The 12,930-nt window shown below is 44.9% G+C and overlaps 1 protein-coding gene across 14 annotated transcripts in view; it reads right to left on the bottom strand.

The window, feature by feature from the left end:
• Pard3 (par-3 family cell polarity regulator) overlaps positions 1 to 12,930 on the bottom strand; it is a 619,141-nt gene that overhangs the window by 15,803 nt on the left and 590,408 nt on the right. For all 14 annotated transcript variants that reach the window (XM_004659771.3, XM_045148688.1, XM_045148686.1 and 11 more), the window contains one exon: positions 5,004 to 5,124. In XM_004659771.3, the coding sequence (XP_004659828.2) occupies positions 5,004 to 5,124 (121 nt within the window). The remainder of the gene's footprint in view (positions 1 to 5,003; positions 5,125 to 12,930) is intronic.

Genomic DNA, 12,930 nt, shown 5'->3' with positions numbered 1-12,930 from the left:
GCATCTACTTTCTGTAGCACCTGGGCTCTCTGCTTAGGGACTGGGCACCCCTCCACTGGAGGAGGGGAGAGACTTCAGCCCAGGCTGAGCAAAGGCTATACCGTGAGAGTATCAATGAGGCATGCTTTGCCAAGTCAAGGCCTTACAGACAGTAAAGAGAAATGACAGCAGATGCCTTGTGAGGCTTAAAAAGAATGACACCGTGGAGCTGGAGGGAGGGACGGAAGGACAGAGAGAGAGAGAGAGAGAGAGAGGCAGAGACAGAGATAGAGAGAGAGAGGGGGAGAGGGAGAAACACTAAGTTTGATCCCCAGAATTCTAGGCACGGTGGCACACACTTGTATATTCAGTGCTGGGGAGGTGAACACAGAAGACTTCCTGGGACCTGCTGGCCGGCCAGTCTGGCCTCACTTGGTGAGCCCCAGGCCAGCAAGAGACCTTCTCTCGAAAGGGGGAGGGTGGACAACATTCCTGAGGATGACACTCAAGGTTGTCATGTGGTCTCCGTATGTATGTGTACATATGAGTGCACACATCCGCACACAAAGGTGTGTCCAGACATATTCAAACACTTATCACATATGCATCCACACCACCCACACACAAGCAAAAACGGGCAAAAAAAAAAAAAAAAGATGACAGGGAAAAGAAGACTGCCATTTTCTGACATCCCCTGACTCTGGTGAGGCAGCCTGGATGCAGCGTGGCTGTGCACTGTGCTGATGAAAGCAGGCAGTCCAGGAAGGGCAGGCAGAGCTATTCCAAGTCCAAGGCTGGAAGACAGAGGTTAGGGCAGCATTTGCCATTTGCTTAATCACTGCAGCTAGGAAGAAAGCAAGCGAGGTGGGGGTGGGGGGAGGAGGAGAGTCACACTACAGAGTGTCAATTTTCTCCCTAAAGGACTGAACTACTTTCAGCCACTACCAGCCTGGGATGGAAAGGGTTTAGCGAGACAGCTATTAAAGGTTCCATTACCCATCTCCCAATCACATCGGCCAGCATGTTTCCGTGCGGGCCCCACTCAGGTGCCTGCGAAGCTCCGGCAGCAAGCTGTACTTCCACGTGTGCAGCCTGCAATTTACTTCTTTGAAAAGCGACGGCAGGTCCCGTCCGTGTCGAAGCTCGGAGGTAATAACCTCACCTCAGCTATTGTTCCGTTACCGTAGGGAAGGTGGAAGGCCACGGGCCGCTTTATTTAGGTTGCACCTGCACGGTGTGGGGAAGAACTGGCCTTTCCCTCTCCACTTGCTCAACTTGGGAGAGAATTTGCTGCAATTACAGAGTTCAGGAAATTTTCTGGGCCTCTGCTCTTGTAAAGACCTTTTGTGCCACAAATCAGCTCCCTCGGGCCCAGATACGGTTTTGCACAAAGGCCCATAAGCAGGTGCATTCTATACTGCTAGCGTCTACAGAGAACATTTCCAAACAGATGAACTGAAAAGGGTTAGTTGCATGATTTTTTTTTTTTTCTTTATAGCATCCAACTCTGTAGATAAAGTTGTTGGCTTGGGTATTTGTCTACATGACACATCTGGCTGTAGTTTTTGTGTGGGCATTTCTAACAAGCACAACCATGTCTGCTAATGCGGTCTAAGTTGCCCACGTGGCTTGAAGATGAATTTGTGGTTCCTTAAAAAAGAAAATCATCGCGAACTCTTCCAATGAATGAGATCATGCGCTCAGGCCTTCCAAACACAGTGACTCTGCAAGGTCAAAATACATATGGGAAAAGAGAAAAGAGTCCAAGCCACTCAAGGGTGGCTTTGTAAAATGGATCATCAAAACCACAGAGCAGGCTGCACTTTGAACAACGGAGCAGCTCTCGCTCAGGGAACAACGGGAATTGATATGAAAATGAATGCACAAAGCGGAACTACAGTTACCGTAAGCCCATTTATGTGATCAGTAGGATGGGGTTCTCAGCAAGACCCCAATTGTTTGGAAATGGGAAAAATAAAGTGAAAAGAAAAGAAAGGTCAACTTCTGACCCACAATTTAGGAAATTATTCCATTCCTAAGGTAATCAGCTTGTCATCCAAATAATAGCCTGTTCAGTCATTTCAGGAAACAAGTTGTCGGTCTAGAGCTGCAATGGCATTTAGTGTACAATAACTTAACCTGCGACTGTCACTAGATGAGGTTTCAAAAGTACAAGGATTTTTTTTCAACAGTGTCCTCTAGAGCAATTGCTCCAGGTAAGGAGCTAGCATGGGAACAGTCACCGCCTTCATTCAGAAAGATTGAATTCAAGCCACTCGAACCTCTCAGTGCATGGGGCTGGGGTGACAGTCGGCGGATAAAGCACTTACCACTTTACATTACCGGAGGATGTGGAGCTCAGATCCCCATGTTCCACACAAAAGCAGACACAGTAGTGCCAATAATGTGTGACTGTCATGTGTCCCTATAGCAAGGAGGCAGAGACAAGAGAATCTCCTGGCAGAGCACCGACCAGCAATGCAGTGCTGAGTAACAAGAGACTCTGCCTCAAATAAGATAGAAGGAGAGGCCTGACCCTGTGAGGTTGTCCTCTGACCTCCAACCCTGGAGCTGTAGTATGCATACACCATCTCTCAAAAAGCTAAAATCAATTTAAAAATTATCACTGGGAATATTCAGAGCTAAGAAGGAAACACCCATTCAGAGTTCCTGCATGTGAATACAATGTCACCATTCAGAAGCCAGGTGGGGAGGCCACACCTATATTCTCATTATTTGGGAGGCTGAGGCAGGAGGACTGAGTTTGAAGCCAGCCCGTGCTACTTAGCAAGACCCTGTCAAATTAACTTAAAAAAAAAATCTTTTAATTTATTTATTTGCAAGCAAAGAGAGATAGAGAGAGGAGAGATAGAGAGAATGGGTACATCTGAGCCTCTAACCACTGCAAATGGATTCGAGACACATGTGCCGCTGTGCATCTGGCTGTATATGGGTACTAAGGAATCAAACTCGGGTCATTGAGCTTTGTAGGCAAGCTCCATAGCTGCTGAGCCATCTCTCTAGCCCAAATTAAAAATTTTAAAATATATTCTTTTCTATTTATTTGCAGAGAGAGAGAGAGAGAGAAAGAGAGAGAATGTACCAGGGCTTCTTGCCACTGAAAATGAGCTCCAGACACATGTACCAGTTTGGGGCATCTGGCTTTATATGGGGACTGGGGAATTGAATCCAGGCCATCAGGCTGTTCAAGCAAGCTCCTTAACTACTGAGCCATCTCTTCAACCCCTAAAATTAAAAAAAGAATAAAGAAGCCATGGAGAGAGAGTCAGACAGAAAGGTTCAGGAGGGAGGGAGAGAGAGAAGGAAGGAAAGAGAGAAAGAGACAGAAAGAGCGAGTGAGCAAGTGGGAGAAACAGGCCAGACTTGGATTGCAGAATGAGAGAGAATCTTTCTTTCTTCGCCACATTCTCTGGCATGGCTCAGCACTGAGTGCAGTGAGCACTCCACCAGTCTGAGCAATCCGGGGCAGCTGAAGAACACGTGTAAAGATGCTTGTTTGAAATTCACATCCCTGGACACTCATCTGCCCTCTGCTTCTGCATGCTTTGATGACAGAGGTGTTTTGACCACAGTCTCCCGGGTGTGGGCACTTCAGGATCCTGGCCATCTTATACACTGCCAAACCTTCAGGGTGACCCTGATCAGCCTGTGCATGGTGTCCTTCCAGTCTGGGTGCTGTCTCCCTCAGCATCCTAAGCAGCCCACCTTTCCTGACTTGCTCCATCATTCTTGCCCTATGTAAGTCAGCAATTTCTATGTGAACATGTCTCTCCACTCCCAGCCATCTAGGTGAGGTGGTGAGGGCAACCATGTGGGGCTAGACTCGCTTATAATTTGAGCTGCATTTTCCTGCCTAGAACTCTTTTTGTTAAATAAGTATTTTATTTATTTATTGATGAGAGAGAGATGCAGATAGAGAGAATGAGCACAACAGGGCCTCCAGCCACTGCAAACGAACTCCAGATGTATGTGCCACCTTGTGCATCTGGCTTTATGTGAGTGCGGGAGAACCCAACCTGGGTTCTTAGGCTTCATAGGCAAGCGCCGTAACTGCTAAGCCATCTCTCCAGCCCCCCTGCCTGGAACTTCTGCTGAGCAGTTTCAAGCTTCCCAAGAACCCCTTCATCTGCACCCCCAAACCCGCTTCAACATCTCTACTCTTAGGAGTGCTGTTGGGACTCCAGGATACCAGATCTAAGATAGAGGTGTTCTGTTCTAGAGGGGCTCTAGGTGGACGTGTGGAGGAAGGGTGACAGCAAAGGTGGAGGCGGATAAACGAGGGGCTCAACAAACATCAGGATGGGGAATGTAGCTCAGCTGGCAGCGTGCTTGCCTAGTATACATGAAGTCCTGGGATTACCACCAATACCACATAAAATAGGCATGGTGGCATACACCCGGAATCTCAGTAGTCCAAAGGTGGAGGCAGGAAGAGCGGAAGTGCAAAATCATCCTCAACTACATAATGAGTTCAAGCACAGTCTGCAATACATGAGACTCGGTCTGCAAAAACCAAAGCAAAAACAACAAAGACCAAAAAATAAACAAAACAACAAAAAACAAAAAAAAGTAAAATCCCAAATACCAAGCAGGTTGGAGAATAAAGAACCGACAATTACTGAACTCTGTGTCCAAACAGGCACAAAGAGCCATGAGTTATGCTTACTTAGACTCTGGTTCTGAGAAAGATGCATCTATCTACAGAAAAGCATTCACTAAACATAATAACAAATGCCCAATTGAAAACAAGAATACTTTGGCGATGTCTTGTCATAAGGCTATTTGAACCTATTATGCAATGGACAGATGGTGGAACAAGATATAAAATGAAATTAGCAATGATGAAACCCAGATGGAAATGAGGGAAAGGTCAGTATGTTAAAGGTCAAAGGAATTTGGCTCCATCTTGTCTTATTTCATAAAGAGCTGAGGTCATAGCTTAGGGGGCCTCTTCTGCCAGGCAGCTGTCAGCCTGTTCAGTGTGCGCACCAGCAGACACTCACCCAGGGCTGCTCGAAGCTGTAGGTACGCCGTCGGTCTTCCACGTCCTCGTCCTGCTTGGCTTGCTGGAACTCCTGCCGCAGACGCTGTATCCGATCGTGGTTGCTAGGAGTTGATCGGTTGCTAAAAGAGAGAAAGGGCAATAGTAAACACTCTTCAGAAGTATTATCTGAGAATTGCAGTTGCTAGGGGAGAAATGGCAGATGGCTGTGAAATGTTATTGAAGAAGTCATTTTTAAAACAATATCTGGGCATTTAACGTGATTATATTTTGTTCCCAGGATTTATGCATATTGAAGTGATCTGAGAGGGGGAACTATATTTTAGATTTTTATTTCTGTACTGTTCTATTGAAGTCTCCTTTTCTTTCTGTAATGTGGCTAGGTGCTAACAGTGAAGGTGTTGTTAAGAATGTGTCTCTGGACATCATAATAGCCGAAGTCAGTCCAACTTTTCCAGCTTTGTAGAGGAGGGCATCTTCTGAGCTCTTCAACACATGAAGTGGAGATAAGAATCTTCTAGAATACCATGACTGTAATCAAGTAAGATGACACCCCCACCCATTAAAAAACAAAGCCAGCATAGTGCGATGGCACATACCTGTGGCCTCAGCACTCAGGCAGGAGGATCACAAGCTCCAGGTCTGCCTGGATAATTTTGTGAGACTCTATCTCAAATTACAAAAAACAAACAAACAAACAAACAAAAAACTAAACTAAAATTGGGCTAGGAATGCAGCTTGGTAGTAGTGGTATAATGTTTGCTTAATATGTTCCATCTGTGGAACTACAGAAAAAAACAACAAAATGTGTGTATGTGTATGTGTGTGTGCACATATCCTCACAGATGTGCAGAACTATTACCATAATGCTATTACATCAGCTTTTTATTTACAAGCCATAAGAGTTCTATGAACAAAATGTATCTCTCACGATATAATGGGAAACATTTAAAAATTAAGTTAAGATGGTGTTTGAGTAAATCATTTGGTTAAATAATTATGTTCTTGTTTTGGATAAAACTAAAATTTGTTTTATAGCAACAAAAATCGTGTAAGATTGGTATAGAAGGGAGTATTTTCCATCCTCTCCCCCAATACCCCACATACGTTTACAAGAGTAGAAATTCACTTCTTTTCACTTTTTTGGTGTGTGTGATGTGTGGGCATATGTGTATGCAGGTTCATATGTATGTGTGCATATATGTGTGGGCACATTTGTACATGTGTGTAGATGGCAGAGGTGGACTTTGGGGTCTTTCTCAGTCACTTTCCACCTTGTGGTTTTTTTTTTTGTTTTTTTTTTTTTTTTTTTGAGACAGGGTCTTGTGCTTAACCTAGAGCTTATCAACTTGGCTCAACTGTCTAGTGAGGAAGCTCTGGGGATTCTCCTATCTCTGCCTCCACAGCGCTGGGATTATAGCCATGCACTGTCAGGCCCAGCATTTGCACATGCGTGCTAGGGAATCCCAACTCAGATCTTTGTATTTGCACAGCAAGCACTCACCCACTGAGCTATCTCCCCAGCCCTGGAAACCGACAGATGGAGGAAGTGAGTGGTTTGTTTGGGGTCTCTTGTGTGGTCGGTGGGGAAAGTCCATTAGACTCCTGGTCCAGGACTCACTCACAACAATATGTATCAGTAAGACACTGATCAGATGCTGAAGTCATTCATAAAACCATACAAGTTGATGACCAAAGTCAAGTCAATCAGAAATCTCCCAGCCCTTTTGTCTATTCTATTATGGTTCTCAATGAGTTCCTCTCAAGAACATATTTGAGCATGCCAGGTATCTATTGTTTTCCCAAGGGAACTTAAACTTCTCGAGGAGAAGGACCAAGGTTTGCATTTATCATTATTTCCCCTTCACACTGCTGGAAGACTGGAAGCTGCAAGCATTCAAGAGGCAGCATCTTTGCACAGAGCACGTTGCCCTGGTTACTCGGTGTGAGCTCTGCTGGCTGCTCCCTCCTGAGTGATGTCATTGCTGAGAGTGGCTCAGAAAGAGAATTTCTGTCACAGCAGAGCATGGTAGATTCTTGGATAGACCATATGTCTACACCTACTTCCATATATTTTGAAGAACTTTAATAAAGTTTCAAACATCTTAGAGAGAGAATACACCATATAGGACCACAAGGTTAACACCTTCCAAGAATTTGGAAGACTTGTTCATTATGCAATCTATTGTGAAAAGACCATCCTCCCATTACCTTAAAGATTCTAGTAATTTCATTCAATCTTCTGGAATAGCCTACTTATAGATTCTACTTGAATTTTGTCATCTGTGAGAACTTGCCTTCCTTCCCTTTCTGTGTGGCTGGCAAAGCTTTTGGGCTGATCAGTCTGGGGACACGTGAGGTGACCGTGTCTGCAAGCATGCTGCTTGAAAGTGTGGAACTTCAGTCCACACTGGGCACAGACTTGCAGCTTCCCTCCACACTTCTGAAGCGTGCAGGCTGCTACTCCCACTGGTTTTTAAAACACTCACATATGTAGTATCTCATCTTGTTTGAGCCATAAACTTTGGGTAGTGGATTCTCAATACACTGTTCAGTCTATAGAGTTCCTTCTTCTCCATGTGACCAGTCAGTATGTTGGCATGGATGGCTCAGTATCTAGGACAAAGGGACAGGAAAGCAAACACCCTCCAATGTCACCGTAGCTTTCTCAGCTATGCCTTATTTGCTCCTAACAGGCATAATAGCTTAGATGGGAGGAAGGTAGAAGTGTGACTGACAAAGTATTTTACAAATCTTACCAGGAATCTCTCTCTCTTATTTTTAGGCAGTATAGTTTTAACCATGCATTTATCTAGTTCATAAAGTTCAAACCGTTGTTGAAAGCCCACCTTCTACTGTTTGTGATTAAGTGAAAGTCATTCTTTCAACAAAAGAGGTTGACCAGATGTCCTTAGTTTCACATTCTGGTAACCTGAGAGGTATTCTGAGTAAACTATTAGCTTTTATTTACAAAGCTGGGCAGCTAGTGAAGGCTACAGCATCCCTGTCTTCCTCTGTCCTTTCTTTGCTCTAGAAGAACCTGGTTGGCTTGCCTGGGACCAACAAAGCTAGCTAAAGCTGGAGCAGAGGCTGCAGTGGTCCCATGATTGATAGTGATTTCCAAAGACTGGAAGGCCATCAGGTGTCCTTGGGGAACAACAGTTGGCAGTGTGCAGGTGAAATGCTGGCTTCGAGAGATGAAATGATTGCTACAGCTCACTTCTGTTTCTCTGGCCAGTCTGTGATGGGCCAATCATTCAAATTTGGACTTCTAAAACTTGTGGTAAGCTCTTCTGCCAAGAAAGGCATAGGAAAATTTAAATATTCATCAGCAATGGTGATTAATCCCTTCACATCCCAATCAACCCAGATTAGGTCTGCTGCCAATTTTAAGTTGGTTGCCTTTGTTTTTATGGTGAGGAATATCATAAAAATACCAACGAAGCTGATCCAAGGGATGAATGAGATAATAAGGTCTTAATGGGGAAGCAGTGGATCATGATTGCCAGATCCCCTGCATTGGTGTGTGTTGGTGTGTGTGTGTGTGTGTGTGTGTGTGTGTGTGTGTGTGTGTGTACCAGCTTCAGTTCAGGAATGATCCAGGGTTTGCTCTAATGGGGTTAAGGAACATACTTTGGAAAGTACATTAGACATTCCTGTCCCAAAACGCACAGAGCAGTGGGACCCAGACTTTAATGGGAGGCAGAGTTCACAGTGGACATGGCCTGAGAGACTGCAGATGGATTCTGTGTGGGACTCCTGAGGGCAGCTGGTACCCCTCCCATCCTAAACCTCAGGCCTGCTAATTGCTAGGGTGTGGGCACAAGCTTCATAGCTATGCTCTTCTCCACACACTGGGCATCTATGAATGACCTAGAGAGTGTGGTAGAAGACATGGCGTCAGCAAGCAGGCAGGCATGTGGACAAATGCCTGAAGTGATATTGCAGGCCTCACAGCTTGGGCAAGCTCTGATATCTTCGTGGTGATGAACAGGAGCGAAGGAATGCCTGCAGCATGTGGGCACGCAGGTACATTCCATGACAAGTGGGGGTGACATGTGTGGCGTCGATGGGGCGGTTCTTGGTTTCAGTAGGCTATAGAGATACAGGCCTGGGGGTAGTCTTAAATTTTCTTTTTCAAAGAACTTAACCATACAGTTTTTCCTTCAAATTTAAGTAGTTCACTTTTTATTTTTTTAAACTGTAGGTAAGCCAAACAAAACAGAGCAGCTGGCCGCCAGCCTGCCACCTCGACTTTAGATTTCCCAGCTGTTGTCTGTTTGCTATGTTGCTTCTCTTGGTCACTGCCCTTCACTGCAGCAAGATAAGATCGGTGGTCCCTAAATGGCAGTCCCAAAAAACAAATGCAGTTGGTCATCCATATTCACAGGTTCTGCATCCTTGGATTCAATCACCCTGGGATGGAAAATACTTGGAAAAAAATGTAAAGAACACAGATTGGTGTTTTCTTGTCACAATTTTCTCAATGCTTTGCATAGTTTTGATATTGTTCTAGGTTCTATAAGTACATCTGAGCATAACTTAAAGTACATGGGAGGTGTGCACAGGTTATATGCAAGCCCGCAACCATTTTACATCAAGGATTCTACGGATTCTAGTGTCTAAGAGAGGGTTGTGGAACCTGGTTGTTACTAAGGTACTAAAAACCTCACACCTGGGCACTGTCAATATACAGCTTTGTCTGTTCTAAACCACCTTTCCTTCCAACCTTCCCCCAAATGAACCCTGAACACACATTCTTACAGGCTTGAGTTCTGACCTGATTTTTTTTTTTCATAAAAGCAAATGTGGAGAGAAAGGAGTTTGCAATGTGACTGATTAATTCTCTATGGATTAAAAATACTTGAAAATTTGCATTTTCCATTATGTAAAAGAACTCTGGAAACCTGGAAGCAAGGGCAGAGCTTTAAGATCCCACATTCAGCCAGGCATGGAGGCACATGTCTTTAATTCCTGTACTTGGAAGGCAGAGGTACGAGGATTGCTGTGAGTTTGAGGCCACCCTGAGACTACATAGTGAATTCCAGGTCAGCTTGGGCTACAGCAAAATCCTACCCTCCCCCCAAAAAATCCCAAATTTAGAGTTAGGGATGGCTAACACTCAGTTTTTAAATAAGTATCCTTTTGGTGAGCTTGCTTCTTCCGTGAGAGGAGAAGCAAGCAAGCAAGAAGGAAAGTGGGCAACAAGGCAGACCTGGAGGGCAGCTGGCCTTCTCTGGGGCTTTGAAAGGGAAGATCGTTTCCATAGCAGATACAAAAGAGAACTGCCAAATGGGAGAGAGGGATATAGTCTTTCTTTCATATCTGCTCCTTTCCACTTTTCCAAATTCTACCAGTAAGTCAAAAATCAAATTCTGAGAACTGAGGACATAGCCCAGTGAATAAAGGCACTTACTTGCAAAGCCTGCTGGCCTGGGTTCAATTCCCCAGGCACTCACACAAAGCCAAATAGCATTTGTTAGCAGTGGCAAGAAACACAGATGCATGTGCACATGTACACACACACACATACATATGCAAATAAATAAAACTTAAGAAAAAAATCAAACTCCACTTCCTGGGCCAGGAGGGCTCAGTGGGTCGAGCACTTGCCATTCAAGTATGAGGTCTTGGGTTCAGATCCTAAGCAGGTACGGTAGCCTGCCTGTAATCCCAGTGCTTGGGAAGCAGAGACAGAGGGTCCTGGGGACAAGCTGACTCGCTAGACTAACTGAATCAGTGAACCCTGAGCTCAAGAGACAGACTATGCCTCATAAATAAGATGAAGAATGAATGATGAAGGAAGTCACCTAATGTCAGCCTCTGAGCTCTATATGCAAACATACAGGCTCACCTACACACACACACACACAGGAACACATATGCAAGCTTCCACACACACATGTAAAAACAAGCACAATCCTTTTATTTTTCTTTTTTACTTCCCAGCCTTCACTCCACCTATCTTTTTAATTCTTCCTCATTCGTCTTGGCCCAAACACTATCTTCCAGTTCTTCCCAGAGCTTCTGTGTGAGTGGTTTTCTTAAGAGTGCCCATCATGGAATGTATGTCCCTTGTCACAGCCAGTTAGCAAGCATGAGCTTTGTCAGTGGTTTGTGGCGCTATTTGGCAAATATCTGTGATGGACAGGCTTTAAGGTGGCTCTCAAATTCCTCGTTTTCTAGTGTGGCACTTTCTTCAACCTCCCACCTCCACTCTTGAGTCTGAATAAGATCCACGCTTGCTTCTTACCAATGAAGGAGGGCCACCACCATGGGAAGGTCCGTGGTTACATGTGTGTAAGCACGCAAGAACGCAGCGTCTGTCTTCTCACCTCTGTCTCTCCCACCCTTGCCTGGCTCTAAGCAAGCTGCCTGCTCTGAGTCCCACGGCTGTGTGGAGCATCATGCGGACAACTTCAGTGGCAAGACGGCTGCGACTCAGCCAGTGGAGGAGCTTCCATGTGACGGCTACCCTGGATGACCTTCTCAGGCACCCTGATGGGTTGAGGATCCAGCCGAGGCACATCTGGACTCTAGACCCACAGAACTGTGACGCAACAAACATGTGCTATTTGAAGCACTAAATTTGTGCTAATTTGTTAGGTAGCGAATGAAAACAAACAGCCCACTGATGTTGATCTTGGCCCTGTGACTTACTTTGGTCAACAGGATGTCAGTGGATATGACAATGTGACCGTAAGTGTGTCTGTTCTCTTGTGTTTTTGACTTCCACAGTGAGATTAGGAAACTCATGGGGCAGAGCTGAACCAACCTACAGCTGAGAATCAAGCTGGATGGAGCAAGATCTAGAACATCCAATGCTTAGTGTATCTCCAGGCATGTGGGCAGAACCTGGATGGTCCCCATTAGGTCTTTTGCTATGGAACGCCTTTGCAAGGATGTACTCCTGAGGACTCCCATCCCAGATCCCTACGCCTTATTAACACCACTGCTGGTGCCTAACGTGAAAGAGTGATGGGGGACGCTTTAACTTGCTAAAGTTAACACAACCCTGCATACAACTACAACCAAGTAAATATTGCTGATGCAAAACCAGGTTGATGAGAAAACAGAAAAAAAAAAGGGTGAATTCTGTCACCATTATGGATAAGGATAAGCACTGTAAAGTCACAGCATAAATACTGGTGTAGACGATATAACTAGAAACAAGCATCAACTTCCAGACACTAAAATATGAAGGGATTTTCTATGTAACAACAATGTTTAGTTAAGAATGTTCCATGGCATCTATTCAACTGCTTAGGGTAATTTTTTTTTTTTTCAGCCTTCCTATTACATCACCTAAAACAGTGTATTCGGAAAACCAGCCCTCATGAGATTCAGGCGAGAACATGGACGGTTCCCCAGTGTGATGAGAATGGACTTGCTGTGCCAGTTCTTCAATGAAACTGAGCTCAGTGGCCCTTCCTTCCCAGATACTCTATAGGCAGGAGACTGAAAGGCTGCTGGGAGCCAGCTCACAAGTCACCTACAAGAGACAGTCCTGTCCAGACATCTAAATCATCCACTCCAAGGAGGCCCAAGGAACCTGATGGAAAAGGGGCAGATAATGAGAAGGAAGGCTGTGGAATGCTGTCTTCTGGGAAGGACATGGCTGTTACAGTAGTGAACTCACAGCAGTTGTGGTTTACTGCGCTAGGCTGAATCTGTAAATATTTTACCATCACTAGGGGAAGGGTCCAGGAGTCCCACAATTCCCAGAATAGCTAATGGTTGTTGGGAAAAGTAGAGTCAGGTTCACCAGTGGTGTGGCCACAAGTTACTTGTCCACTCCACCCATGATCATACAACCAACTCTAATTTAACTCAATTGGCTAAAAAAAAAAAGTATGAAAGTAAGAGAAGGATTAATAGGGAAGAACAAAGATGTGAGTGAGAGAAAAAAGAATGAGAGGATAATTGGA

Source organism: Jaculus jaculus, chromosome 5 (genome assembly GCF_020740685.1).
Source record: "Jaculus jaculus isolate mJacJac1 chromosome 5, mJacJac1.mat.Y.cur, whole genome shotgun sequence".
Lineage (NCBI taxonomy): Eukaryota > Metazoa > Chordata > Mammalia > Rodentia > Dipodidae > Jaculus > Jaculus jaculus.
This window is presented reverse-complemented; position numbering and strand designations above follow the sequence as displayed.